Source organism: Chaetodon auriga, chromosome 18 (genome assembly GCF_051107435.1).
Source record: "Chaetodon auriga isolate fChaAug3 chromosome 18, fChaAug3.hap1, whole genome shotgun sequence".
Classification (NCBI taxonomy): Eukaryota; Metazoa; Chordata; class Actinopteri; order Chaetodontiformes; family Chaetodontidae; genus Chaetodon; species Chaetodon auriga.
Window position 1 is genome coordinate 8,943,064 of NC_135091.1, and position 26,530 is coordinate 8,969,593.

At 40.0% G+C, this 26,530-nt stretch overlaps 2 protein-coding genes and 10 non-coding genes across 15 annotated transcripts in view; all 12 read left to right on the top strand.

Annotated features, from left to right (window-relative positions):
• Nucleotides 1–3,129, top strand: part of tulp4a (TUB like protein 4a) — a 28,974-nt gene extending 25,845 nt beyond the window's left edge. For all 3 annotated transcript variants that reach the window (XM_076755643.1, XM_076755645.1, XM_076755644.1), the window contains exon 14: nt 107–3,129. In XM_076755643.1, the coding sequence (XP_076611758.1) occupies nt 107–223 (117 nt within the window). In that variant the 3' untranslated portion in view covers nt 224–3,129. The remainder of the gene's footprint in view (nt 1–106) is intronic.
• Nucleotides 3,130–3,473: 344 nt separating this feature from the next.
• tmem181 (transmembrane protein 181) lies at nt 3,474–11,295 on the top strand. 2 transcript variants are annotated; one of them, XM_076756287.1, is made up of 18 exons: nt 3,474–3,930; nt 5,206–5,309; nt 5,935–6,002; nt 6,574–6,664; nt 6,772–6,890; nt 7,166–7,282; nt 7,390–7,470; nt 7,945–8,044; nt 8,210–8,340; nt 8,433–8,524; nt 8,659–8,716; nt 8,939–9,041; nt 9,129–9,180; nt 9,289–9,371; nt 9,459–9,548; nt 9,628–9,694; nt 9,810–9,922; nt 10,364–11,295. In XM_076756287.1, exons 1-17 carry the CDS (start codon nt 3,794–3,796, stop codon nt 9,892–9,894), a joined length of 1,578 nt encoding a protein of 525 aa, XP_076612402.1. In that variant the 5' UTR covers nt 3,474–3,793; the 3' UTR covers nt 9,895–9,922; nt 10,364–11,295. The 2 variants fall into 2 exon arrangements, with proteins under 2 accessions (XP_076612402.1, XP_076612403.1); XM_076756288.1 differs by lacking the exon at nt 3,474–3,930 and adding an exon at nt 4,824–4,927 and having other exon boundaries at nt 9,810–11,295.
• A 4,810-nt stretch (nt 11,296–16,105) lies between these two features.
• On the top strand, nt 16,106–16,296 carry LOC143337033 (U2 spliceosomal RNA). The gene has a single exon (XR_013078688.1). It is a non-coding gene; the product is annotated as a U2 spliceosomal RNA (small nuclear RNA).
• A 1,084-nt stretch (nt 16,297–17,380) lies between these two features.
• On the top strand, nt 17,381–17,544 carry LOC143337025 (U1 spliceosomal RNA). The gene has a single exon (XR_013078681.1). It is a non-coding gene; the product is annotated as a U1 spliceosomal RNA (small nuclear RNA).
• A 643-nt stretch (nt 17,545–18,187) lies between these two features.
• LOC143337037 (U2 spliceosomal RNA) lies at nt 18,188–18,378 on the top strand. Its single transcript, XR_013078692.1, has one exon. It is a non-coding gene; the product is annotated as a U2 spliceosomal RNA (small nuclear RNA).
• Nucleotides 18,379–19,179: 801 nt separating this feature from the next.
• LOC143337026 (U1 spliceosomal RNA) lies at nt 19,180–19,343 on the top strand. The gene has a single exon (XR_013078682.1). It is a non-coding gene; the product is annotated as a U1 spliceosomal RNA (small nuclear RNA).
• Nucleotides 19,344–20,811: 1,468 nt separating this feature from the next.
• Nucleotides 20,812–20,975, top strand: LOC143337028 (U1 spliceosomal RNA). The gene has a single exon (XR_013078683.1). It is a non-coding gene; the product is annotated as a U1 spliceosomal RNA (small nuclear RNA).
• Nucleotides 20,976–21,627: 652 nt separating this feature from the next.
• LOC143337034 (U2 spliceosomal RNA) lies at nt 21,628–21,818 on the top strand. The gene has a single exon (XR_013078689.1). It is a non-coding gene; the product is annotated as a U2 spliceosomal RNA (small nuclear RNA).
• A 795-nt stretch (nt 21,819–22,613) lies between these two features.
• On the top strand, nt 22,614–22,777 carry LOC143337030 (U1 spliceosomal RNA). The gene has a single exon (XR_013078685.1). It is a non-coding gene; the product is annotated as a U1 spliceosomal RNA (small nuclear RNA).
• A 543-nt stretch (nt 22,778–23,320) lies between these two features.
• LOC143337035 (U2 spliceosomal RNA) lies at nt 23,321–23,511 on the top strand. Its single transcript, XR_013078690.1, has one exon. It is a non-coding gene; the product is annotated as a U2 spliceosomal RNA (small nuclear RNA).
• Nucleotides 23,512–24,667: 1,156 nt separating this feature from the next.
• On the top strand, nt 24,668–24,831 carry LOC143337031 (U1 spliceosomal RNA). Its single transcript, XR_013078686.1, has one exon. It is a non-coding gene; the product is annotated as a U1 spliceosomal RNA (small nuclear RNA).
• Nucleotides 24,832–25,767: 936 nt separating this feature from the next.
• On the top strand, nt 25,768–25,931 carry LOC143337029 (U1 spliceosomal RNA). The gene has a single exon (XR_013078684.1). It is a non-coding gene; the product is annotated as a U1 spliceosomal RNA (small nuclear RNA).
• The last annotated feature ends 599 nt before the right edge of the window (nt 25,932–26,530 follow it).

Below are 26,530 nucleotides of genomic sequence, written 5' to 3' on the forward strand. Positions count from 1 at the left end.
ATCCTCATTCTGAAATGATCACGACAGTATTCAAGTATTGTCGATTTGAAATACGATGATGATGTCTTTGCTTGCGGTCTGTATTAACCTCTTTGTTTTTCTCCAGGTGATGCAGTTTGGCAGGATTGATGGCAATGCCTACATCCTGGACTTCCAGTATCCCTTCTCTGCTGTGCAGGCCTTTGCAGTGGCTTTAGCCAATGTTACTCAACGCCTCAAATGAGATGGCCCCTCCCTACTTACCCTGAGTTATATCTGGGATTTAAATGCAATCTGTTGAAGGGGTAGAGTTGTTTCATTTGAGATTAATAAACTTTGATTTTGGAGAGAAGACTAAAATCAGCCCTGGTCATAGAGAGAGAGAGAGATACAATCACGCTGCACTACACAATGCTGCCACTAGAATCGGTGCAATAAGCATTGGCTGCAAAATTGCCAAGGATGCCCTCAGATTTGCTCTGTTTGGCAGGCAGTCACTGGCACCTTGCAATTCATGTAGGGCCAAAGAGCTGAGCTTTGGTAATCATCATGCAAATAAATGCTGCTTTAGCTAGAAGAAGGTTCTAGACATGGTTAGGTGAGAGGAGAGTAATTGTTGAGGTGCAGTTTTCAAAAGAAGCAGCAGTAATACTTGAAAACCACACTCTGGGGATCAAAGTATTTTTTTTTTTCCTAGAGCGCACAGGTACTACTGGGCACTGAAATCCATTGCTGTACAAAACTTCAGTGAAACAGTTACCACTTTATTATACTGCTTTTGCTTTTAGGGTTTTATTAAATGACTAAACTTGGTGGAGGGTAGGAGGGTCTTTTTGTTTTTGCTCTCTGCCATTCCTTTTGTTACTATCTCAGTCTATTTCGGCTGGAATTGAGGCTTAGATATATGCATCATTTAGGAGCACTACTAAGAGTTCACACTTTTCACTGTCGTGAAAGGTGTGTCACTGTTAAAAAAAACTTGGGATTGTCGAGGAGTAAATATAGATGAGGTGAACTGCAGTCTTTTCCACATGGTTTCCTGGGACTTTGAAGAAGAAGAAATGTTATCCTGCTACATGGATTAATTTATATGTAAATTTTGTTGTTTATCTATTCAGATATGAATTTTAACATTATTGTCATTGTTTGTGATATACAATCTTCATACCCTGTCAACATGGTTTTAACCTTACCTGCTTTATTTGGGAGACCGTTGGCTGAGTTTGGGTTTTTTGCTGTGTAGTCTGGAGTAATTCAGGTGGGAGGGGCTCACAGAATAGCTTTGACTGACATATCCTGTACTCAGTGAAATATCTTACTTACGGTGACATGGGCGCAAAGAAGTCGCTAAAGCCTGGATTGAAGATCTCTGGCATGAAGTGATTTGTCACCTGCTGTCACTTCTGTGAAGTGAGTGTGTAGTTTGGGGAGGGCGGAGGGGGGTGTCCCTGCTCTATAAGACCACACTAAACATGTAAGCAAGGTACAGGAAATATTTTTGTATATTTCACCTATGACATTTCATACTCTCTTCAGAAGTCATGTAAATACATATCAGTCATATGTAAATGTTGTAAAGAGACTTGGGTGACTTTGACAGATGTCTGTTTACACCTGTCTCCACTGTGTTTTAAGTATTTTTCAGGTGTGGAGCAAAGCTGTAGTACTGTTTAAACTCAACAGCTACAACCACAAAAAAAAGTTAACAGTTAAGCTGAAATCATTGTCACTGAACCTCTGAAGTCAGAACTCCAATGAAGGATGAAGCTATTGAAAGCTGTTTGTTTAGTAAGCTGACACTGAAATCTGAAAAGCTGTTTTTTGTTTTTTCTTTCTTTTCTTTCAGGCAGTCGAGCTTGTGTTCATGTTGAGCTAAGGACACAGAGCAGGGCCAGCTGGTATGAGCGTGGGATGCAGTAAATTATTAGGCACATTGCAAATATCTGTAATAGACTTTATTTGGAGAGGGTGATAGCAAAAGTCATTAAAAAAAGGGGAGCGATATTTAGGCTTAATACCATTAGGTGGGTGTGATTAGGGTCACCTCGAACATTTGTGCCAAAATATGCATTTGCTAAAATTTATAGTTGGAAAAAAATGGGCCTAGAGGGAAGTGTAACTTAATTCGCCTGACCAGCTTTATTTTGGTCTCTGAATTGATGAGATTTTTACAGACTTTAATGTGATCTTTCCATATCACAACGAGATGCATGCGTGTCAGAGTGGGGTAGTAGGGAAGGGGATTGAAAATGCTTTTTTTTTTTTTTTTTTTTTTTTTTTAAGTCTCTTCTAAGCATAAAAAATGAAAAGAACATGAGCATGTCATCATGAAAATATCCATCTTTTTGTGTTAGTTGTGCAATATTTTCTTAGGGGGGAGAAAAATCCTTGTCATCACTTTTGACCACAGTTTGATACCGTTCTTTTAGTTCAGCATCACAGTTGCTGGTCTGTACATTTTATTTATGAGATTGTTTCCTAAAGGAGATATAGTATCTATACATACTGTATATTGTGGAGTTTTCTGAACATTTCTTTGTGTTGATAAAAATTTGTTACAAGTGTAGCCCAGGTTGTGAGATGGGAAGGTGGGGTTGGGTCGGGAGGGCTGGGAACGGGCAAATTTTCTGTGTTTTGTGAAGTTTGCATTGGATGGAAAAGATGTGAATGATCAAGTGCCCAGTTTAGTGTAGTCGGTAGACTAGTTATGTAGAGTGCAACTGTCAAGTCAAGGTGTGTCTGTATTCAACTGTGCAGTCTACCAATCCCATCAGTGTTAAATCTATCTTTAAACATGTGTGCTCATGGCTTCTTACACATACACACATCGTTCACACAAGTTCACAAGTGTAAGTCACCGAGTTCAAGTTCAGAATTGCCTATGGACTTAGGTTAAGGATTCACTTTAAGCTGATTTCATGAGATGACCTGTTGTAGATATTGTAGGATTTGGCTTTTCTTTAGAAAAGATATGTGCTTTGTATTTGTAGATGTAGACTTAAATGACAAAAACACTTGAAAAGAAATCAGAGTCTGATTTGGTGACTGAACGTTTATAGTGAATGGATAGTAAGGCATGCCATGTAAATTATTTTATAATTGTATATGTCACGCATCTTTTGAATAAAACGTCATTGTTTCAGAAAAAAAGTGCATCTTGTCTCCTAAATATAGTCATATTATTGTTGAATTCAGATGCGTCACTGTTCAAATCAAGCCAGCTATTGGACTGGAGTTTACACAAGCAGCAAACATGTTGACTTGTGATAGAGGAAGAAGCACAGGTGGAACTAACACTCTAAACAATGGCCCAGCTCCTCATAGACTGGTGGTGTATGTCAGGTATGGAAAGTAAATTCATTTAGGTTTAGGTATGTAAAAAAAAAAAAAAAAAAATGTCGCGTTTGAATCCTAAATGTGTGGCTTGTTCCAGCCAAAAGAGTGTTTATGAGTTGAAGGCAAATCCATAAAACCTCTACGCTGACCATATTTGTGTCTCTTTAATGCGACCGAAGCCTCCGCGCGGTCAGTCGAGGCAGCTGTCTGTCTCTGTCCGCGGTGCTGAACCCTGATCACGTGACTCTGCTCCTGTGTGTTGGATATGCGCTTCCGCCCCCCTCTTCGTTTTTTTTTTTTTTTTTCCGACGGCTTTTTTTTTGTCCTTTCTTCCTTTGAACGGACACAAACAAAACAGCATCGGTTGCACATTTAATTAAACGACGACACAATAATACAGACGCATCATTGTGTCGTCCTCTAAAGACCGCGGGTTGTTTCCCCATCGCCATTTTCAGCCGTCAGACGGCTCAGTGTGATGATGGACAACGACTACTCGTCCGGCTTGGAAAACCCTCTGTACAGCGAGCTGAAATACTTCTGTCGGAAGATACAGGAGGCCTACAACGAGCTGAAGGAGGATCTGACACCTTACCGAGATGATCGATTTTACAGGTGGGTTTCCTGTTTGCCAAATCGGTGTTCCACTGCGTTACACAATATGGCTATTTTGGCGTTGGATGCTGTGAATGATAATTTAACAGTCTGCAACTTAACACGGGACTGTTACTGTGTATCACAGGCCTAGTGTGTTATGACGGTAGATGCAAACAAGGGGTGTCCTTACACTCGTTTATTGCTTTATCTTTTGTCGTTTTATATTTTGAGGATGTCAGACTAACGGGTTAGAGCATCCCTAATAGGTAAATTATTTTTAAAAAATGTAAAACGAGTGCACCAATAATGCTTTCCATTTTTTACACATATTCTCAATATGTACTGAAATGTTAGCTTATCCTACAATTGAGGGGAAGGGGCCTCTTGATTCCCTTCAAAGGCAACAAGTGTTGTTTTGTGGAGGGGGATTTATTCATGCGTCTGCATTAAATGACGGCAAAAAGCCATTTGCCTACTTTAAAATCTACATGCTGACGTTCAAATTGGAAGAAATTAATGAGGATTGCTTCAGTAGCTCATTAGACTTCATTTTAGCTCATTGGAAAGTCAACGCTGACGTACAGCGTGGTGTGCTGCGCATGCGCTTACATGCGGTTCAGCCGCTGGATAGCGGTTGTATACCTTCTCGACTTCAAAGCGCTCGCCTATTAGCTAAATACAATAAGCCTCAGCCACGGATAAACCATGTCGGCCTAAAATTAAACATTGGCACGTATATGACAGCTTCAAATACTAAGCAAGTATGTGTATTTAAACAAAAAAAAAGGCGGCCGAAGGACTGAGGGATAAACCACTTTCCTGCCTCCTCGCTCAAACAAGCACCCTTTCCCTTTCACGTTCCCTTCCGCCTACGTCATGTGACCACAGTCCACCCCATTCGATGACACCGCAGTCCAGTTGTCGCAGACTGATGTTGATACACGGATGTAGATTCACTGCGAAATTTTAACAGCTTTTCTCGGCACCGAGACTGCGAACCGAAAGAAATGGAGCGGTAAGTGTAAAATTTGGTCAGCGGATACAACCGACATGTGTCTGCGACGTTTCATTGTGTGAGAAGAAGTGTTAAAGCACTGCCTTTTCTGCCATCTGCTCCTGCTAGCATAAAGTAGCATGGAAGCTAGCAGTGTTGACATATCCGCTCCTGAGCTACGGGATGTCGGGGAGCAACTTTAAGCATTAAACAAACATTATCCACGTCGATTTGTTTCTGGTTCTGGTTCTGTGTGACAAACCTGTGTGTGATAACTAATGAATGTCTCCCTGTGACAGACTGGCCCCCATGCGGCTCTACTCCCTGTCGAAAAGGCATTTTGTCTTGGTCTTCGTGTTGTTCCTGATCTGCTTTGCTCTCACAGTCTTCATTGGCATTGCAGGTATGGCTCATAAACATTTCTGCAACATTGTCCGAAGCTGGGTGTTGGCCAGAAGTCACTCAAGTACAGGCTTTAGGTTTAGGGATACTGAGGAAGTGAGTGAGTCATTCTGCTTCAATCCACCAGCTGTTTTCAAGCTGATAAAATACTTGAAGAATGTGAATTGCTCTTATCTTGCTCCTTTCTGCATAGTCCAGTGGTTCTCAGCTTTTTTTTTCTTTTTTTTTTTTTTTAGATTTACCTCTTTGGATGCAGATAGGTGCTTAGTATTCACTGCATTAGTTAAATTTATTCAACTCTAACACAGACGCACAGTTTTCGGGAGAAGCCAGTCAACAGTTTGAGGACCAATTACATAGTCTAATTTAAGGAAACCTGTTTTTCGTGACTTACCTGACTTCAGGCTAGAAAAGCAAGCTGAGATAAGAATAATTAGCAAATGTATTTGTCTTAGTTTCCGTTGCATCATGGAGTCTTTTCCTCCCTCCAATAATGTGTAATCTGTAGACATGACTTGTCCATGTTATATTTTGTACAATATTTTGAGGTCAGTTAATGTTTTACTCTTCTTTTGGGGCACCGCTTTGTGATATATTGATTCATTCTGTTTTCTTCATTTCTGTAGGTCCTAGAATTATTTCTGAGCAAGAACACAATGTTGATCAGTTACTCCTCAAAAACGTCTCTGTCAAGGTAAGATGAAAAGGTGTCGGTGTGTCGTAATAGCAAGCAGCACACATCAGTGCTCTTTGAGATGCACGTGCGATACAGGTGTTTTTGGAGCATTCCACAACTTTCCCGGTCTTTTGTTGTCAACAATTCCCAAATTGTTTGAAATGTGTTGCCACAGTTAAATTGAGCATAAGCATTAATAATTGTGGTCATACAATTGCCAGATTAGTAAATGTCAAAATATTTACATAGTATCTCCAGTTTTTTGGAATCAGTGTTGTATTTCCAGGGTATGTCTTTCTATGAAGTTACAGATCTAGTGATGCATGAACAGCAGAGGATTGTCTTGCGGTTCATTGCAGACACAGATGTAATATTTTGTTCTGAACTGTGTGATTCCAACCTGTACCCTTCCACTCCTAATTTAATGTGTTGTCCTGTGGTAAAGAGAAAAGCTTTGGTTTTATGTTGTGATGTAAACAAAGATGCCTCCTCACTGTAAAAGCATCTTGTGTGTTTCACTGATTGCCATTGATAAGTATCCCTTACATTGATTAGCAAATTCTTAATGTCATTCATTATATGTTTTCAGACTGGGCCTTTCAATCTGGTTTCTCCTCCCCTCACCACCTATAACCAGCAGCTATGGCTCACCTGTGTGATGCAGGCTGAACACAGCAATAGTAAGACCACAGGATGAGCTACAAACATCATATTATATATCAGAATTTTTTTTTTTAAACATATTTGGCTCTAGCTAATAATATGTTTTTACTGCCGTCTGTGTCAGTGGGAGACTTTCTGCAGCCTTTCGAGATCACGGTTGAGCTGAAGGGAGTGATGCAGGATGCCAGTGTGAAGCACATCAACAGTGTGCACCAGAAATCACGAACACTACACTGCGGGGCTGTAAGTGTCAATCAGCAACCCAGCCACCTTTCCCTCTCGCACTATGCTTTCACTGTCATTAATCATTTAGTCAGGCAGCAGCGGCCAGCGCAGCAGTGTGGACTGATGAAATGCCATCTTGATGTAGGATGAGGCTGCAGGGTTGATCTGATCAGTATGTTAGATAGACAGATGGTGACATCCCGAGAGCAGCTCATTGTACGTTGCAGTTGGACTGTTGAGTGAACCGACAGAGACGCAGATTTTTGTTTGTTTGTTTGTTTGTTTCCTTACAGAAATGTGATGAGATCATTGTGCTCCATCTTGGCTATCTGAACTACACCCAGTACCAGGTCATGGTCAGCTTCAAAGGCCTTGAAAACATCACATATGACATCAAAGTTAAGTTTGTGGTAAGTGACAAACACCAGCAGGTTGGTTTTTTTTTTCTTCCAGCTTATAAAACAGTTTCAGCCTTTTCACTCTCTGTCTCTCTCTCTTTTTTAAAATTCCTCCTCAGTGGAAAACATACAACCCCACCTTCTCGCAAGTGGAGATCTGGTTCCGGTTTGTCTTTGTGGTGTTGACATTCATGGTGACGGTAAGAACACAGATTACTTTTTGCATCTTAATCTCAAAAGTACACTCCGTAGAGTGCAGATCTCCACCAGGTGTGTCTAGAACAGGAATGCAGGGCAGGCTGTGTGTCCAGCGTATACGCCTGAGAGTTGTGGAATGAAGGGGGGGGGACACTGTGCAGGTTACATGATGAAGGAGTAACCACAGGAGACTGGTTATATGGAGACAAAGCTGGGATCACCTACGACCCCTACCGGCCAGTTAAGAGGAGTCAGCAGCCAAGCAGCATAAAATAGGTTTTCCCTTGAGCATGCAGCCATAAATGTGCACCAAAAATATTTGGCTTATTGGTCAAGTCGTATGTGAGATTACCTGCAGACAGATACACACCCACACAACCAAATGCATGAACTAGAACAACTAGTGTACATCTGTCTTCAAACTGATTTTTACCGACTGAAGGACTAAAGTTTTTTTTTTTCTCTGCATGTTTCAGTGTTTGTTTGCACACTCACTGAGGAAGTTTTCTATGAGGGACTGGGGTATAGAGCAGAAGTGGATGTCTATCCTGCTCCCTTTGCTGCTACTCTACAATGGTGAGTTTCAGTATTATCTGTCAGTCATATTTTAGCCTGAATTTACAATTCACATGTGTCAACTGGAGATCTTATCATATGTCCTGTCCAGTTTTTTTTTATAAAAAAGTCCGACTTGAAGTTGAGGTGTTTCGCTTATTGTGTTTTGTTATTTTTGCTGTTCAGATCCATTTTTCCCGCTGTCATTCCTGGTGAACAGCTGGTTTCCAGGGACGTTAGATGCTTTCTTTCAGGCTCTGTTCCTGTGTGCACTGCTGCTCTTCTGGCTCTGTGTGTATCATGGCATCAGGGTTCAGGTGAGTCCACGACTATACCAGTACCTTAATGGTTCCCTCTCATTTCTAGCTTATTGCGAATCTTATTTCATGTGTTAATGTTATTTTCTCAGGGGGAGAGGAAATGTCTGACGTTCTACCTGCCTAAACTGATCATTGTGGGTCTTCTGTGGCTCTCAGCGGTGACACTGGGCATCTGGCAAACGTAAGTCTGACCTCACTGACAGCGACCAGCCAGAGTCAAACTGTCAAAATAAAAACTGAAAAGTCTCAAAAAACTGTGTGACGTCAAAATACCACAGGGCTGAAAAGACCTACTCTCCTTCTCTGAACTTGCAGGGTTAACGAACTCCAAGACCCCACCTATCAGTACAAAGTGGACATAGCGAACTTCCAGGTGAGACCTTTAAACAGAATATTGGACCATTCTTATGAAGTAGGAGTTGAAGATTGAGAAAAACAAAAGAATGATTTGTTTTGATGCTTTTAGTCAGTAAAGGTGCAGGTTGTGGTAAAAGTAGAGACTGAGTGTTTTGACAGCTTTGTTTTATGCAGTACAACCAGGGTTTATGTCTTCATTTGCCCAGCAGTTTAATAAAGTCACATGTTATTTCTCCAGGGCATGAAGGTCTTCTTCCTGATTGTAGTTGCCCTCTACATCCTCTACCTGATCTTCCTGGTCGTCAGAGCTTGTTCCGAACTCAAGAACATGCCTTACTCAGGTACCACAGCAGACTAAACCTTTCTGGATTTGACTGAAGTCAGTCCCTTTCACTCTGATATTAATGTGCTGTCTTTTTCATCACTAGATCTCCGGCTCAGGTTTTTGACAGCGCTGACGTTTGTAGTCCTTGTTATAAGGTATGTTTTCAGGAAAGCTAAAATGACCCTCTTGTTGAATTGTTTTTCCCTCTGTGGTTAATTTGGTTTAATTTAATCCTGTTGTTCTTGTTGCACTTTCTCCTCCAGCATGGTCATTCTCTACCTGAGGTTTGGTGCCAAGGCTCTCCAAGACAATTTTGTTGCTGAACTGTCTACTCATTACCAAAACTATATCCTTTCAAACTAGATTTCATTGCAGCCATAATTTTGCTTAAATATGCTATGTGAGACGACATGTTCCTTAACTCCAAACGTACCAGCTGAATTTTTGTCATTCTATGGCCTACTTAACTTTTACTTGTACACATTAGCATTTGTGTATTCCCCCTCCAAAAATGCCCTTTATGGTAGGTGGTACACCACAGTTTCAATACAGTAATCAATAAACTGATATATCAAGCTAACTGCTTTTGTTTGATTTCCCAGACTCCCAGCTGAAGGATAATCCGGCTTTCTCCATGCTTAATGACTCAGATGATGAAGTAATATATGGGTAAGTGTTTGTTTACTTAATTGCTTTTATGCCTTCTCGGTCCTTACAGTTCAGGACCTACTATTCCTTGTTAACATACATAAATCAGCTGATGTTTTTCTTTGCCTTTGTAAAGGAGTGATTACGAAGACATGCCTTTACAAAACGGACGTGCTATCAAAGCAACTGCCAAGTACCAGGATGAGAGTGACAGTGACTGATGGGGATCTCTTGTGTCCCTGTTGGAAAGTATGAGAATACTACACAACAAACTATCAAATGTGAATAAGGAGTACCTGCATTGGTAATACGAAATGTATACTGTAAGCGTACATAAATATATTTTTAAAAAAAGATGAGTTCAATGTCGACTGAATGTACTGTACCTTCACTGAAAGTTGAGGCTTGAAGCCACTCAAACTATTTTCTTCATTGTTTGTGCTTTCGGCCTCATGGGAAAAAAAGGAAACACACTGATGTAAAACAATACAATTTTTACCAATTTGTAAACTTTTTCCTCATAACCAGCATTTCTTCACAACATGGTAGTTAAAAACAATCGGGGAAAGTGTCAATATTAATTGGGGTTAATAATGTTTTTTGTTTTTTTTTCTAATGCTTTGCATTGAACCACTGTTGTCTATACTTGCACTGTTGTTTTTTTGTCATTCCTTTCAACTCTCTTGACAGTCTGAGATTGATGAGAAGACCGACGTCTTGCCAAAGCTGATGTCAGTATCGTGATACTGGTGGTAGAATTTAAAGGAAGCTTGTGCCGCAGCAGCAGTGAAGTGCACTCTAACAGTACACGTCGAGCACTGACATCTGAAATGAACGGGGAACTCAAGTACCATTGCAGTGTTGGCTGTTAACAAAATCTCTTTGTCCTCAGACATCTTTAAAGAAATATGGAGAGAGCCTTATCTGGAGTGGGCACTACTTATCTCTTAGTCCTCACCAATTCTTCCTTTGGAAAGACGCTTTGTAATTGCACTTGTTGAAGAATTGTATTTATTTTGCCGAAAAGTGATGACGTTTGTTTATTATCTGCTTGCTTGGATGGATGGATTTTGATGAACTGCATGGATTTTACACAACTTTATGTAAATGAACTACTGATCTATCATGTTAAACATTTCTTATCCCTGCACATGCAGTAGTTATACAACTGGCCAAATATATTTTGCCTTATGTAAACGTGTTATTTTAAATAATCATTTTTTGTCCTGTAACTTTCCTTATACTGTCAGCAGTGTGAGACTTGCTGTCCTTTCTTTTGTTTTATAAAACTGGAGCTTATGGACAAAAACAGCCAAAACAAAAGTGCTTCTGTTCTTTACAAATTATATCTCAACATGTACTCTCATCAAAATGGTGCCTTGTCTTTATATCACTCTGTTTTCCTCTGAATGGACAGCAGTCTCAAATTTGTAAATGCTTTGACATAAATGTACAGTTTTGAGTCATTTAGTGTGAATGTAGCTTATGATTGTTTAAGGTGGTCAAATGAGGTTGTTGTGGGTCCTAATATGTTGGAAGTTCTTGTAATTTTTGTTGCTATGAGATAAAAGCTGTACATGTAGCACTGTCATGTCACATGTAAATAAAGCAAATTATATACATCATAGTGTTGTTTAAATCAATTGAAAGAATATGTTTATTCAAATACAGCAAAAATTGCCATCCATAACATGGCAGTTCTCAAAAACAAAAACAAAAAAAGCCCAAAATCCCATTCATTTCAAACCCTGCAGTACATGGACTTGTTCTCCCATCTCACCGCACAGCTTCCTGTTGGGTGTAATACAGAATAAATCCAGTGACAGTACCACCCTTACATTTACACGTTATGTTTATTTTACCATCAGTAGAATTGTCCCAGAAGCATGTGGTGGCTGTTGGCAGGCTCGCTCCTTTTTTCTGCATAATAATACAGGTTACTGTGAGAAAACACTTGAGGAATACAACTTCCGGTTGCCTTACTTCAGAATAAGGTGTCGCCTTTAGAAAACACCACGACTCGAGGAGCGACAGAAGTATTCGGGGCAGGACAACAAAATAATTTGGCGAAAAAAGCCTGAATTTAGTCACTGCTCGACTTAACGATGCTGGAAGTGAACTACGCGTGCTTATGGTAAGCTGTTCACCAAATTCTCCAGACAAAACGTTTAAAGTCACAGTAGTCGTAACGCTAGTTACGCACTAACGGATCCATTAGGTTAACATTTAATCTGTAAAACGCTTGAAATAAGATACCAGAGCTATCCTGCAAATGGGCTGCCTTTTGAAAAACGGAGAGAAACGAACAATTTTCCTTGACATATTTGGATTTATTTACGAGTTTGCATACGATTAAGTAAGTCCTTAACCGTTGAATGTGACATTGTAAGACACAACAACAACACTGTAAAAATATGCGAGAGTAACTAACTATTTATTTGGAGCCGAACAGTGAAGCTAACTTCGTGACACATTGATTGCGCTGCAGCATCCGCATGTACTCTTTAACAGAAGTGGCTCGGATTAAGTTTTAATTGCATTTGCCATGAAACGGTAACTGTTTTGATAAATGTTTCTCAAAACTTCGTGACAAATCCATTTATCAGGGAAACGATCTCCCCCTGCTGGTAATTTGTAGTAACACTGACATTACGTAACACTGACGCTGGGTTCGCGGTAGTGACCTTCATTTAGTAATGATCGCCATTGCCCGCCGTCACAAATACAGATTCAGGTAGATTAATACTTTTGCAAACCAGCTCTTTTAAGATAACGTCTTGTTTGTGAGTCCTCTATTGGCTCTACTTGTCGTGTTCAAGTGAGCGTTTTAGCGTTTGCTTGTCAAAATGTTTCAACTAGTTTCGCGTTATGCTGCTACCGTAACCGCCATGCTAGGCTAACTGATATGCTAATGGTAGTTGTCAGCTGAGGCTCGGCTAACTGACATGCTAATGTTAAATTTGTCAAATGCGGCTCGGCTAACTGACATGCTAATGTTCGTAAAAGTCGTCAGTTGAAGCTCGGCTACCTGATACGCTAGCGAAAGTTGTAAGATGTGAAATGTGGTAGTGGGAGTAAATATGTATATCCTCTATATTGCAGTTTAAGTACGAAGTTATTGAAAGTAGTTCTTCTATACCATTTCTGCTATCTAAATGGCTAGCCAATTTGGCCTTGAAGGAAGCGCACACCTGGACGACCATTAACGAACATTCGGTATGTGAGTCAAGAGATAAAGGCATTCACTAATAATATCCTTTCCTTACGTCGTTGCTGTTCACTAAAGTTGAACATGAAGCGTTTGGGCTCTCCTGAAACAGGGTTAGGCTTGTTTTTTTGTCGCTTTTTAATTTTTGCTGCGTAACGTGAAGTTCGCGTTCATGTTGAAGTAATCGTAAAAAGTCAGACTAATTCGTGATTTTAGTGTAGCGTTACATATCTGCTCTCACAGTTAGAAATATTTTTTGGTACAGATACCAATTGAACGGCTGCTTTTAAGGTTGAACTTGTTCATGAAAAACGTTTGTTCTGATCAATTTAGATAAAGAGTTGTTTGTTGGCAATACAACTTTTATTTTGAAAGCAAAGATGCCGGAAGTTCAAAGTCATCCCGTTGCCTTGATGCACTGTGTCGGTTCCGTGGATGCCGCACATTCATTGTTTAATTATAAAACAAACAAACAAAAAAAAAAACAAAAAAAACAGCGTACTCCGCTGTGGTATTTTGAGCGATTTTACACATACACTTACTCTTGTCGATCTCTCCCGTCGAGAACCTTGCTTGTGATGTATGAAAATCTCATATGTACGTCGCTTTCTCGAATTTGGTTTCACAGCCTGAGAAACACCATTAATGTATGTCTACACTTTATTTCATTTTTTTTCTTCCCTGTCTCTCCTGATGAGGGCTGTGAATTAATTTTCTTAATTCGAATATATCATTGAATTGTCTTAAATAAAAAAAGGCTTCTATTATTGTTTCTGGGTCAGTGCCCATTTTCCTGTGCCTAATCCTGTTTCTCCTCTTCCTGATCTCCTCCAGTCCCTGTCTCCTGCCCTTCATTGTGTTAGGCCTGCTTCTCAGCCCTGGACCCCTGCCCGCCTCAGCTCATTCCCAGTTCTCCTCCTGGTTGATACAACTAACCACCAGCCCAGTCCTCTCTTCTGCCCAGCTCCCCTCAAGGTCAGAAAAATTGTTCCCTTTAATCAAAGTCCAGACTTCTTGCCTTTCTATGTCTTGCACTTGAGGTTCACTAGCTCAGCCATAACAGTACAATCTGACCACGAAAAACAAACCCAGTGGACAGAGGGACTCCACCAAACCCTGACCCAACAAAGCACTATTGGACAGCCAGACCAGGGTTACTGTTAACTGGCATTGCAGTAGGCAACTAACATGAGATGAAAGTAGTCAATAATAATAACCTTTCCTTACGTTGTTGCTGTGAAGTAAAGCTAAATGTGAAGCAGGGCTCGAGACTGCGACCAAAATGGTTGCATATGCGACCTTTTTTTCAGAGTTTGCGAGGAAGATTTTCATCTGGTCGCGTTTGTGCGAGCGCATCAGTTTTATGGTTCCGTGTTAGACATTGTGGTAGAAAGTCGTCCTTTTTTTCACTAGCTTAGTCAGCCGCCTCCACCTGCACTCTGTCCTGTTGAGACAGCGCCGTCGCGTGCATGTAAGCCGTCGCGTACACGCGCAGCGCACAGAACTTCAAGACACCAAGACTAGCGTTTCGCTATTCTCAAAAATGAAGCGGTCTATTGCTGATTTTTTCAAAAAAAACTAAATAAGGAGAGAGAGGAGGAGACTGGTGGTTAGGTAGAGCCAGCAAAAGAGCGGCCTACTGTTGATGAGGAGGACAGGGAGAGACCGGCCGAGCAGCAGGTGAAAAAAAAAAAAAAAAAGGACTGCTTTCAACCACAATGGTTGACACAGTACCCGTGGTTGCGGTACGAAGGGGGAACTACATTGTGTGTCTGGTGTCGACAGTGTGGCCCATCTCTTGCAGGCAACACTAAATTTGTTACGGGGTCGACACAATTTAAGCTGGAAACTGAAGTTACACAACGACAGCATAAAACACAAAACCTGTCGGGACCAATGCATCACCCGAAACACTGAGCCCCTCCGACTTTTTTCAGCGGATGGATGAGAGTAATCGCTCAACAGAAGAGAACGAAATGGTCATTAAGTTTAACACTGCCTATAACATAGCGAAAGAGGAACTCCCATTCACACAATTCAAATCCCAGATCGCACTGATGAAAAAAAACGGGCTGAATGTGAACCCAACCTATGCCAATGACAAGGCATGTGCACAGTTCATAGGAAAATCATGTGCTGGTGCGACCAACTGAGAAAGTTGGTCGCACCAGTGCTACCAGTGGAAAAGTTAGTGTAGAGCCCTGTGAAGTGTTGAGGTTGTCCTGAAATACAGTGCACTTTTTGATGGTTGCTGTGTCAGGTAGTCTAGTAGTCTACTCTAGCAAGCTTTAAGTTTGCATTCACTTAGAGTTCATGTGAAAAGTCTGAATTACTTGTAATTTGTAGCCCAGCGTTACATGTCTACTCTAAGTTAAAAATATTTTTGATTTCTGATACAAATTGAGAACTGGTGCTTAAAACATTGAACTTAATCGTGTATACCATTTTTGCTTATCAACTTACGCATATAAGACATCAACTCGTGGCTTAACTTTTTTCATTTTGGAGAAAACATACTAGAATTTTAAACAGCTCTGTTGCTATCTTGATGCATTGTCTGGTCCTGTGGATGTCCACATATCGATGGTTTAATTATAGACTACCCGGCTGTGATATTTCTATTAATTTTATATATTTGCTCAGATTGTCATGGGCAACTAATGTTGAATTGCCAATGTTGAAATGTGTATTTAAGTACAATGCAAAGTATATGGCTCTTGTGGGCAGTTGACGTTTCAACCCTGAGTGTGGTTCCCTTCATAGTTTCCCCCACCAGGGGGAGACAGAGCCCAGTTTATCTTTGTAATAACGCCAGTGAAACCATATGCATTTTATTGATTTTCATCCATATACTGTGATCCCATTGTGACACATGTGTTGTTATAGTTTTATTTAATTTCAGTCACAGAATTTAACTGATTTGACAAATAATTCTACTGCCACTAAAGTGACAAATATGGATTTTGAGATTGTACTTTGTCGTGAGAGCCTATTGGGCAGAAGCATGTCATGTGACCAGAAATTGTCTTTATCTGTATTCACAGTCATCCTGTTCTGTGACTAAAGTGTGCAATCCAGTGTGCATACTTTGCCGACTAGTCTTAAAAGGTCAAACTACACTTTTGCGCTTTTTAAAATTTTTTTAAAGTTATTAAAATTATCTTCAACCATAAGTGAGAGTCATAGTGCAGAGAATGACTCTCTCATTCCTTGAAGAATATGGTATCGCTTCTCGGCCTTTTGGCTAAGATCAAGTGTAGTATCTGTTCTTATCAGTTTAATATCTGATACGTCCCCTACCCGGGGACCATATATTAAATTGATTTTTGGAACAGGGAGATGGAATAGGGGCTTGCTCCGTCCACTCCACGCATCGACCTGGTATTGCAGTACCTCCAGGAACGGTGCACCCCCCTCATGTTGTCTAAAGTGAAGTACTAATGCAGCTCTCTGGGTACTCTGTTACGCTGAATTAAAAAAAAAAAAAAAAAGATTATGTTGTGTCAAAATCATAAGGCTTCAGAGGTAGATAGGTTCTCTGCCCTTTCCACATTTCCTGAGAATGCGTAGATATACATTTGTGAAGTTTCATACCAACTGAGTATGTTGGTGGGTGCCTCAGTGCTGCCTTTTTCTCCTTAATTCCCAGAGAAGAGAAACCTGACCCCATGGTTCTCTTGTGTGGTGTCATAGCCTTTTACACATATATATATATATTTCATTACTTTTTTTTTCTTGCTATCAGCAGCCAGAAAAATACGTCTATGTATATACACGCACAATAATTTTTGAGTTTAGTTTTTGTTACGTTTAGCTAAAACTAAAACAGTTTAATACAGTCCTGAAACATATTCACCCTTTATGAGGGTGATAATGTTTAGTTTTTGTTGAAACAGTTTTGGAGAGTCGTTGATTCAACTGCATCATCATTTTGTGTGCTGCTGTTTTACTGTTAGACTGGTGTGTGGAGCATATTAACAATCCCAGTGCACGGATGACCAAATGTTGTTCACACTCCACACCAAGAGGTGGCAGCATGGAGCAGCAATGTCAGTTTCCTACCAGCAGCAAACAAAGGAACAGGAAGTGGCTATATTTTGAGGTGGTAAAAGCGTGATTTGTGTGTTTTTTGTCTCTTTTGTGAAATTTACATGTGGATGGAACAATCTTTGATTGCAGTATGATTCACTTCGGTTCACTTGAACTTGCTTTTAAGCTGTTAGTCAGTTGTTGGACGTAAAATGGATACAACTGGTGATTGTAGGTCAGCTTTTGTGGTGAGAGTACAGCATTGCAGTATGGGAAATATATCCATTAGTTATCAAGTAAAATGTAAAATCTTTGTCAGCTTGAGTACCACATGATTCTTCTATATTAAATCCCCACAGATTCACACACCCTTCCATATCCCCTGGTTTTGGTCATTTGTAGATTGTCAGCACCATGAGTGTGGATGGTATGCGTGTGAAAGACTCGCTTGTGTGCGACTTGTACAACTCATACTTACCTGGCAGGGGAGATACCATGATCAAGAAGGTGGTTCACCCAGGGCGAGGCTTAGCCATTGCACTTCGGCTGTGCTGACCCCTGCGAATTCCCCAAATGTGGGAATCTCGACTGCATAATTTCTGGTAGTGGGGGACTGCGTTCGCGCTCTCCCCTGATAATATGTGAAAAGTAAACTTAATGTGTTTGCATGGTTATAATACCTGTAAGATGTGTACTGTTCAGCTACATCAAAAAACACTAATAATAACATCTCAGAACACGATGAATCAAATTACTCGAATTATATTTCAGTAGAATGTAAAGTATATGCCTCTTATGGGCAATTGAAGTTTCAGGCCTGAGTGTGGTTCCCTTCATAGTTTCCCCCACCAGAGGGAGACAGAGCCCAATTTATCTTTGTAATAGCACTAGTGAGAATATGTGCATTTTATTAATTTACATCCATATACCGTGATCCCATTGTTATAGTTATACTTAATGTCAATCACACAATTTAACTGAATAAAAACAATTCTACTGCCACTAAAGTGACAAATTGGATTTTGAGATTGGATTTGGTAGTGATGGATAATTGGGCAGAAGCATGTCATGTGATCAGAAATCATCTTAATCTGTATTCACAGTCATCCTGTTCCTTGACTAAAGTGTACAATCTAGTGTGCATACTTTGCCCACTAGTCATAAAAGGTCAAATTACACTTTTTTAAAAAAAAAAATTAAGTTGTTCATTTTATTTTCAACCATAAGTGAGAGTCATAGTGCAGAGAATGACTCTCTCATTCCTCCAAATCCACACTATCGCTTCTCGGCCTTTTGGCTAAGATCAAGTGTAGTATCTGTTCTTATCAGTTTAATATCTGATACGTCCCCTACCCGGGGACCATATATTAAATTGATTTTTGGAACAGGGAGATGGAATAGGGGCTTGCTCCGTCCACTCCACGCATCGACCTGGTATTGCAGTACCTCCAGGAATGGTGCACCCCCCTCATATTGTTTAAAGTAAAGTGCTAATGCAGCTCACTAAGAACTAAAACCTTTTTTTCTGCGAGAATGTTTCTTCACTTCAATGTAAATCTATTGTAGTTTGTGTAAAAAGATGCTGCAATATTTTGCACTAAACTAAAAAGAGACTAAGGAATGTGTCGTATTAGCTTGAGAGGTAGGTGTGCTGCCTTCTCTGCCCTTTCCACATTTCCTGAGAATGTCAAAACATGCATTTGTGGAGTTTGATACTGACTGATTGCATTGAATCTGTTGGTGGCTGTCTCATTGCTGTCTTTTTCTTCTTAATTCCCAAAGAGAAGAGAAACCTGACCCCATGGTTTTCTCTTATGGAATGTTAGTTTCCCACCAGCAGCAAACAAAGGAACAGGAAGTGGCTATAATTTGGGGTGGTAAAAGCGTGACTTGTCTGTTTCAGGTCTCTTTTGTGAATTTCACATGTGGATGGAACAACCTTTGATTGCAGTATGATTCACTTTGGCTCACTTGAACTTTCTTTTAAGTTGTTAATCAGTTGTTGGATGTAAAATGGATACAACTGGTGATTGTAAGTCAGCTTTTGTGGTGGGAGTACAGCATTGCAGTATGGGAAATATCCATTAGTTATCAAGTAAAGTGTAAAATCTTTGTCAGCCTCAGTACCACATGATTCTTCTATATTAAATCCCCACAGATTCACACACCCTTCCATATCCCCTGGTTTTGGTCATTTGTAGATTGTCAGCACCATGAGTGTGGATGGTATGCGTGTGAAAGACTTGCTTGTGTCTGACTTGTACAACTCATACTTACCTGGCAGGGGAGATACCATGATCAAGAAGGTGGTTCACCCAGGGCGAGGCTTAGCCATTGCACTTCGGCTGTGCTGACCCCTGCGAATTCCCCAAATGTGGGAATCTCGACTGCATAATTTCTGGTAGTGGGGGACTGCGTTCGCGCTCTCCCCTGATAATATGTGCAATGGAAATATCTGAGAGGGGTTAAACTGTATTGAATATGTTGATGATAACTTTGATCTTGAAGAGCATGTTACGTTGTCATCAAGAAGCAGGCATCAACACTCATAATTCATTTGAGTATATAAGATGCAGGACTTGTTTTATTGTGCTATCATGCTAATGTACTTAAATTCAGATTCAGTGAATTAAGGTTTGACGAATGTGAAATCAGTTGCCATGGGACTCTCTTTTGAGGATCAGGCAACTCTGGAAGTAAAATCTCAGTGAAGAAGAGTTAAAACCTGCAAATATTTTATTTTTCACTGAATCATCACATTTTCCTGCTGACATGTTTTGGAAAGACCTGAAGGTCAACACTCCACTGATTAAATCAGCGAATGAATGAATTGTGCAGTCCAGAGTTAACATTAGAAAAGTGTGTGTGTGCACTTTTGTGTAACTATTTAGATGTTAGATGTTTGACAAAGGCAGCAAAAAGAGCTGTGGATTTCTCTCTTTTCAGTTGGGTTGATTTCTCTCTGTGACTCTTGTAAGAGGTGTACCTGGAGAGTGGATTCTGGTGATAGGTGCTTCATTGCTCTGGATTTCTGCTCATTCTCCAAAAGTGAAAATCCTGACTGCTTCATTTTCTCAAGTGTGGTTTGTCTGCACTTAGTTACAGTCATCTAATTTAGTTTGTCCTGCTGTTAGCCACATACTGAGAAATGTATTGAATGTATTGAATATTTACACTATTTTAAGTTTATTACACACACGAAGCTTAAAGTGCATTTTAAAACAACAGTCCTGAAATATATCCTCCGTTTTATGGGGGCTGTCATGTACAGTTTGTGCTGAAACACAGTTGGAGAGGTGTCGATTCAACTGCATGATCATTTTGTGTGCTGCAGTTTGTGGTGCTGTTTTACTGTTAGACTGGTGTGTGGAGCATATTAAAAACCCCAGTGTGCAGATGAGCAAATGTTGTTCACACTCCACACCAAGAGGTGGCAGCATGGAGCAGCAATGTCAGTTTCCTACCAGCAGCAAACAAAGGAACAGGAAGTGGCTATAATTTGAAGCGGTAAAAGTGTGATTTGTGTGTTTCAGGTCTCTTTTGTGAATTTTACATGTGGATGGAACAACCTTTGATTGCAGTATGATTCACTTTGGCTCACTTGAACTTGCTTTTAAGCTGTTAGTCAGTTGTTGGACGTAAAATGGATACAACTGGTGATTGTAAGTCAGCTTTTGTGGTGGGAGTACAGCATTGCAGTATGGGAAATATATCCATTAGTTATCAAGTAAAATGTAAAATCTTTGTCAGCTTCAGTACCACATGATTCTTCTATATTAAATCCCCACAGATTCACACACCCTTCCATATCCCCTGGTTTTGGTCATTTGTAGATTGTCAGCACCATGAGTGTGGATGGTATGCGTGTGAAAGACTCGCTTGTGTGCGACTTGTACAACTCATACTTACCTGGCAGGGGAGATACCATGATCAAGAAGGTGGTTCACCCAGGGCGAGGCTTAGCCATTGCACTTCGGCTGTGCTGACCCCTGCGAATTCCCCAAATGTGGGAATCTCGACTGCATAATTTCTGGTAGTGGGGGACTGCGTTCGCGCTCTCCCCTGATAATATGTGAAAAGTAAATTTAATGTGCTTGCATGATTATAATACTTGTACAATTTACGCTGCTCAGTTAAATCAAGGAAATGTAATAATATCATCTCACAACATACTGAATTGAATTATTCAAATTATATTTTCAGTAGAAGGCAAAGTATATGGTTCTCACGAGCAATTGAAATTTCAAGCCTGAGTGTGGTTCCCTTCATAGTTTCCCCCACAAGAGGGAGACAGAGCCTGATTTATCTTTGTAATAGCACTAGTGAGAATATGTGCATTTTGTAATTTTCATCCATATACTGTGATCCTGTTGTTATAGTTATACTTAATGTCAATCACACAATTTAACTGAATAGAAGCAATTCTACTGCCACTAAAGTGACAAATTGGATTTTGAGATTGGATTTGGTAGTGATGGATTATTGGGCAGAAGCATGTCATGTGATCAGAAATTATCTTAATCTGTATTCACAATCATCCTGTTCCTTGACTAAAGTGTACAATCTAGTGTGCATACTTTGCCCACTAGTCATAAAAGGTCAAATTACACTTTAAAAAAAAAAAAAAAAAAAAAATTTAAGTTGTTCATTTTATTTTCAACCATAAGTGAGAGTCATAGTGCAGAGAATGACTCTTCCATTCCTTGAAGAACACAGTATCGCTTCTCGGCCTTTTGGCTAAGATCAAGTGTAGTATCTGTTCTTATCAGTTTAATATCTGATACGTCCCCTACCCGGGGACCATATATTAAATTGATTTTTGGAACAGGGAGATGGAATAGGGGCTTGCTCCGTCCACTCCACGCATCGACCTGGTATTGCAGTACTTCCAGGAACGGTGCACCCCCCTCATTTTGTCTAAAGTGAAGTACTAATGCAGCTCACTAAGAACTAAAACCTTTCTTCCTGTGAGAATGGTTTTTCTTTTCTATGTAAATCTGTTGTAGTTTATGTAAAAAGATGCTGCAATATTTTACACTAAATTAAAAAAAGAATATGTTGTATTAGCTTGAGAGGTGGGTGTACTGTCTTCTCTGCCCTTTCCACATTTTCTGAAAATGTGAAAACATGCGTTTGTGGAGTTTGATACTGACTGATTGCATTGAATCTGTTGGTGGCTGTCTCATTGCTGTCTTTTTCTCCTTAATTCCCAAAGAGAAGAGAAACCTGACCCCATGGTTTTCTCTTATGGAATGTTAGTTTCCCACCAGCAGCAAACAAAGGAACAGGAAGTGGCTATAATTTGAGGTGGTAAAAGTGTGATTTGTGTGTTTCAGGTCTCTTTTGTGAATTTCACATGTGGATGGAACAACCTTTGATTGCAGTATGATTCACTTTGGCTCACTTGAACTTGCTTTTGAACTGTTAATCAGTTGTTGGAGGTAAAATAGATCAAATTGGTGATTTTGGGTCAGCTTTTGTGGCAGGAGAATAGCATTGCAGTATGGGAAATATATCCATTAGTTATCAAGTAAAATGTAAAATCTTTGTCAGCTTGAGTACCACATGATTCTTCTATATTAAATCCCCACAGATTCACACACCCTTCCACTCCCCTGGTTTTGGTCATTTGTAGATTGTCAGCACCATGAGTGTGGATGGTATGCGTGTGAAAGACTCGCTTGTGTGCGACTTGTACAACTCATACTTACCTGGCAGGGGAGATACCATGATCAAGAAGGTGGTTCACCCAGGGCGAGGCTTGGCCATTGCACTTCGGCTGTGCTGACCCCTGCGAATTCCCCAAATGTGGGAATCTCGACTGCATAATTTCTGGTAGTGGGGGACTGCGTTCGCGCTCTCCCCTGATAAAATGTGAAATGGAAATACCGTGTGACTTCATGAGTGAGATGCTTTCAAGATGTACCCTGCTCAAATAATCAAAGGGAGTAGTTTCATCACAAAATGGCTCATCATGATGAAATTGATTAAGTTAAAAATCTTTACTGATGTACACTGTGTATAGTTTTGTTAATTTTCTTCCATATAGTGAGTAGCTGTTGTTATAAATAGTGTAACTGCATGTCAATCACACAATTTAGCTGAATAGAAACAATTCTAGTGCCACTAAAGTGACAAATTGGATTTTGAGATTGTACTTGGTCGTGATGGTTTATTGGGCAGAAGCATGTCATGTGACCACAGAAATCGTCTTAAACTGTATTCACAATCATCCTCTTCCTTGATTAAGTGTGCAATCCAGTGTGCATACTTTGCTGACTGGTCATACAAGGTTAAATTACACTTTTACACTTTGTTGTTGTTTTTTTTGAAGTTATAAAAAAAAATTTCAACCATAAGTGAGAGTCATAGTGCAGAGAATGACTCTCTCATTCCTCGAAGACCATGTTATCGCTTCTCGGCCTTTTGGCTAAGATCAAGTGTAGTATCTGTTCTTATCAGTTTAATATCTGATACGTCCCCTACCCGGGGACCATATATTAAATTGATTTTTGGAACAGGGAGATGGAATAGGGGCTTGCTCCGTCCACTCCACGCATCGACCTGGTATTGCAGTACTTCCAGGAACGGTGCACCCCCCTCATATTGTTTAAAGTAAAGTGCTAATGCAGCTCACTAAGAACTAAAGTGTTTCTCTCTGTGAGAACGGTTTTTCATTTTAATGTTAATCTATTGTAGTTTGTGTATAAAGATGCTGCAATATTTTGCACTAAATTAAAAAAAGAATATGTCCTATTAGCTTGAGAAGTAGGTGTGCTGCATTCTCTGCCCTTTCCACATTTCCTGGGAATGTGAAAACATGCGTTTGTGGAGTTTGATACTGACTGATTGCATTGAATCTGTTGGTGGCTGTCTCATTGCTGTCTTTTTCTCCTTAATTCCCAAAGAGAAGAGAAACCTGATCCCATGGTTTTCTCTTAAGTGGTGTCATAGCCTGTGTATAAATATATATATTTATTTTTCATTACTTTTTTTTTTTCTTGCTATCAGCAGACAGAATAACGTTCTGTGTATATACATGGACAATAATTTGTGAGTTTGTTACATTTAGCTAATACTAAAATAGTTTAATACAGTCCTGAAACATATCCTCCCTTTATGACGGCGATAATGTTTGGTTTTTGTTGAAACACATTTGAAGAGGTGTTGATTCAACTGCATGATCATTTTGTGTGCTGCTGTTTTACTGTTAGACTGGTGTGTGGAGCATATTAAAAATCCCAGTGCACAGACCATCAAACGTTGTTCACACTCCACACCAAGAGGTGGCAGCATGGAGCAGCAATGTCAGTTTCCTACCAGCAGCAAACAAAGGAACAGGAAGTGGCTTTATTTTGAGGTGATAAAAGCATGATCTGTCTGTTTTTGTTCTCTTTTGTGAATTTTACATGTTGATGTAACAACCTTTGATTGCAGTATGATTCACTTTGGCTCACTTGAACTTGCTTTTAAGTTGTTAGTCAGTTGTTGGAGGTAAAATAGATCAAATTGGTGATATTGGGTCAGCTTTTGTGGTGAGAGTACAGCATTGTAGTATTGGAAATATATCCATTAGTTATCAAGTAAAATGTAAAATCTTTGTCAGCTTGAGTACCACATGATTCTTCTATATTAAATCCCCGCAGATTCACACACCCTTCCATATCCCCTGGTTTTGGTCATTTGTAGATTGTCAGCACCATGAGTGTGGATGGTATGCGTGTGAAAGACTCGCTTGTGTGCGACTTGTACAACTCATACTTACCTGGCAGGGGAGATACCATGATCAAGAAGGTGGTTCACCCAGGGCGAGGCTTAGCCATTGCACTTCGGCTGTGCTGACCCCTGCGAATTCCCCAAATGTGAGAATCTCGACTGCATAATTTCTGGTAGTGGGGGACTGCGTTCGCGCTCTCCCCTGGTAATATGTGAAATAGAAATACAATAGAAGGCTTGAGCTGTGTTTGGGTCCGTTTCATTTGTAGCGAGTATGTTATGTTGTCATCCATAGTGGGCATCAATAATGTTTAATTTCTATATCATCTACCATCTATTTGTAAGTGCTAACCAGTATATAAGATGTAGAACTAGCATGCTAGTGTTATTAATATATTCTATCATACTGATTTACTTTAATTCAGATTCAATGAATTATGCTTTGATGAATATGACATCAGTTGTCAAGGGACTGTTTTGAGAATAGGACAGATGCGGAAGAAAAATCTGCAAATATTTTTCACTTTACGATCACATTTTCCTGCTGATATGTTTTGGAAAGATTCTGAGAAATGTATTGAATTTTTCGATATACACTGTTTTAAGTTTATTACAGGCACATGAAGCATAAAGAAATGCCGTTTCAAACAACAGTCCTGAAATACATCCTCCGTTTTATGAGTTTTATCATGTTCAGTTTTTGTAGAAACCAATTTGGAGAGGTGTTGATTCAACTGCCTGATCATTTTGTGTGCTGCAGTTTGTGGTGCTGCCATACTGCTCAGCTGTGCTGTGGAGCGGATTAAAAATCCCAGTGTGCAGACGATCAAACATTGTTTACATTCCACACCAAAAGGTGGCAGCATGGAGCAGCAATGTCACTTTCCTACCAGCAGCAGATTTTGGGTCAGCTTTTGTGGCAGGAGTACAGCATTGCAGTATGGGAAATATATCCATTAGTTATCAAGTAAAATGTAAAATCTTTGTCAGCTTCAGTCCCACATGATTCTTCTATATTAAATCCCCACAGATTCACACACCCTTCCATGTCCCCTGGTTTTGGTCATTTGTAGATTGTCAGCACCATGAGTGTGGATGGTATGCGTGTGAAAGACTCGCTTGTGTCTGACTTGTACAACTCATACTTACCTGGCAGGGGAGATACCATGATCAAGAAGGTGGTTCACCCAGGGCGAGGCTTAGCCATTGCACTTCGGCTGTGCTGACCCCTGCGAATTCCCCAAATGTGGGAATCTCGACTGCATAATTTCTGGTAGTGGGGGACTGCGTTCGCGCTCTCCCCTGATAAAATGTGAAAAAAAAATTTATGTGATATTTTGTGTTTTGATTCTGTTTAATTTATAGGAGAAACTGTTTACCTTGTTCAGAATGTTGTTAGATTAGTGTGTGGTCTAACTGTTGTACAGATCTTCTTCTTCTTTTCTTGTGCTTTTTCTTTAGTTCATGTTGTACTTGCCCTGGATCTGTCCAGGTCAGTTGTATTTCTTCTTAACTGTTCTGGACAACAAATACATGGAGAGAGTGTCATTACACAATGTCTCTCCAAGACTAATTTTGCTGCTGAACTCTGTACTCATCACTAAAACTATATTCTATCCTCCTTTCTCCATGCTGAATCACTGATGAAGCAGTAAATGGGTAAGCATTTGTGAATGAATTGCTGTTGTGAATTCTTAGTCCTAGCTCTGTAGATTTAGAACATGGTCCTGACATATTCTGTATGGAAAGTGCCCTGAGACGACTTGTGTTGTGATTTGGTGATGTACAAATAAAATTGAATTGAAACTGAAAACTGAGGCTTTTTGACAAAAACAGCCAAAACAAAAGTGCTTCTTTTCTTTGCAAATATCTCAACATGTATTCTCATCAAAATGGTGCCTTCT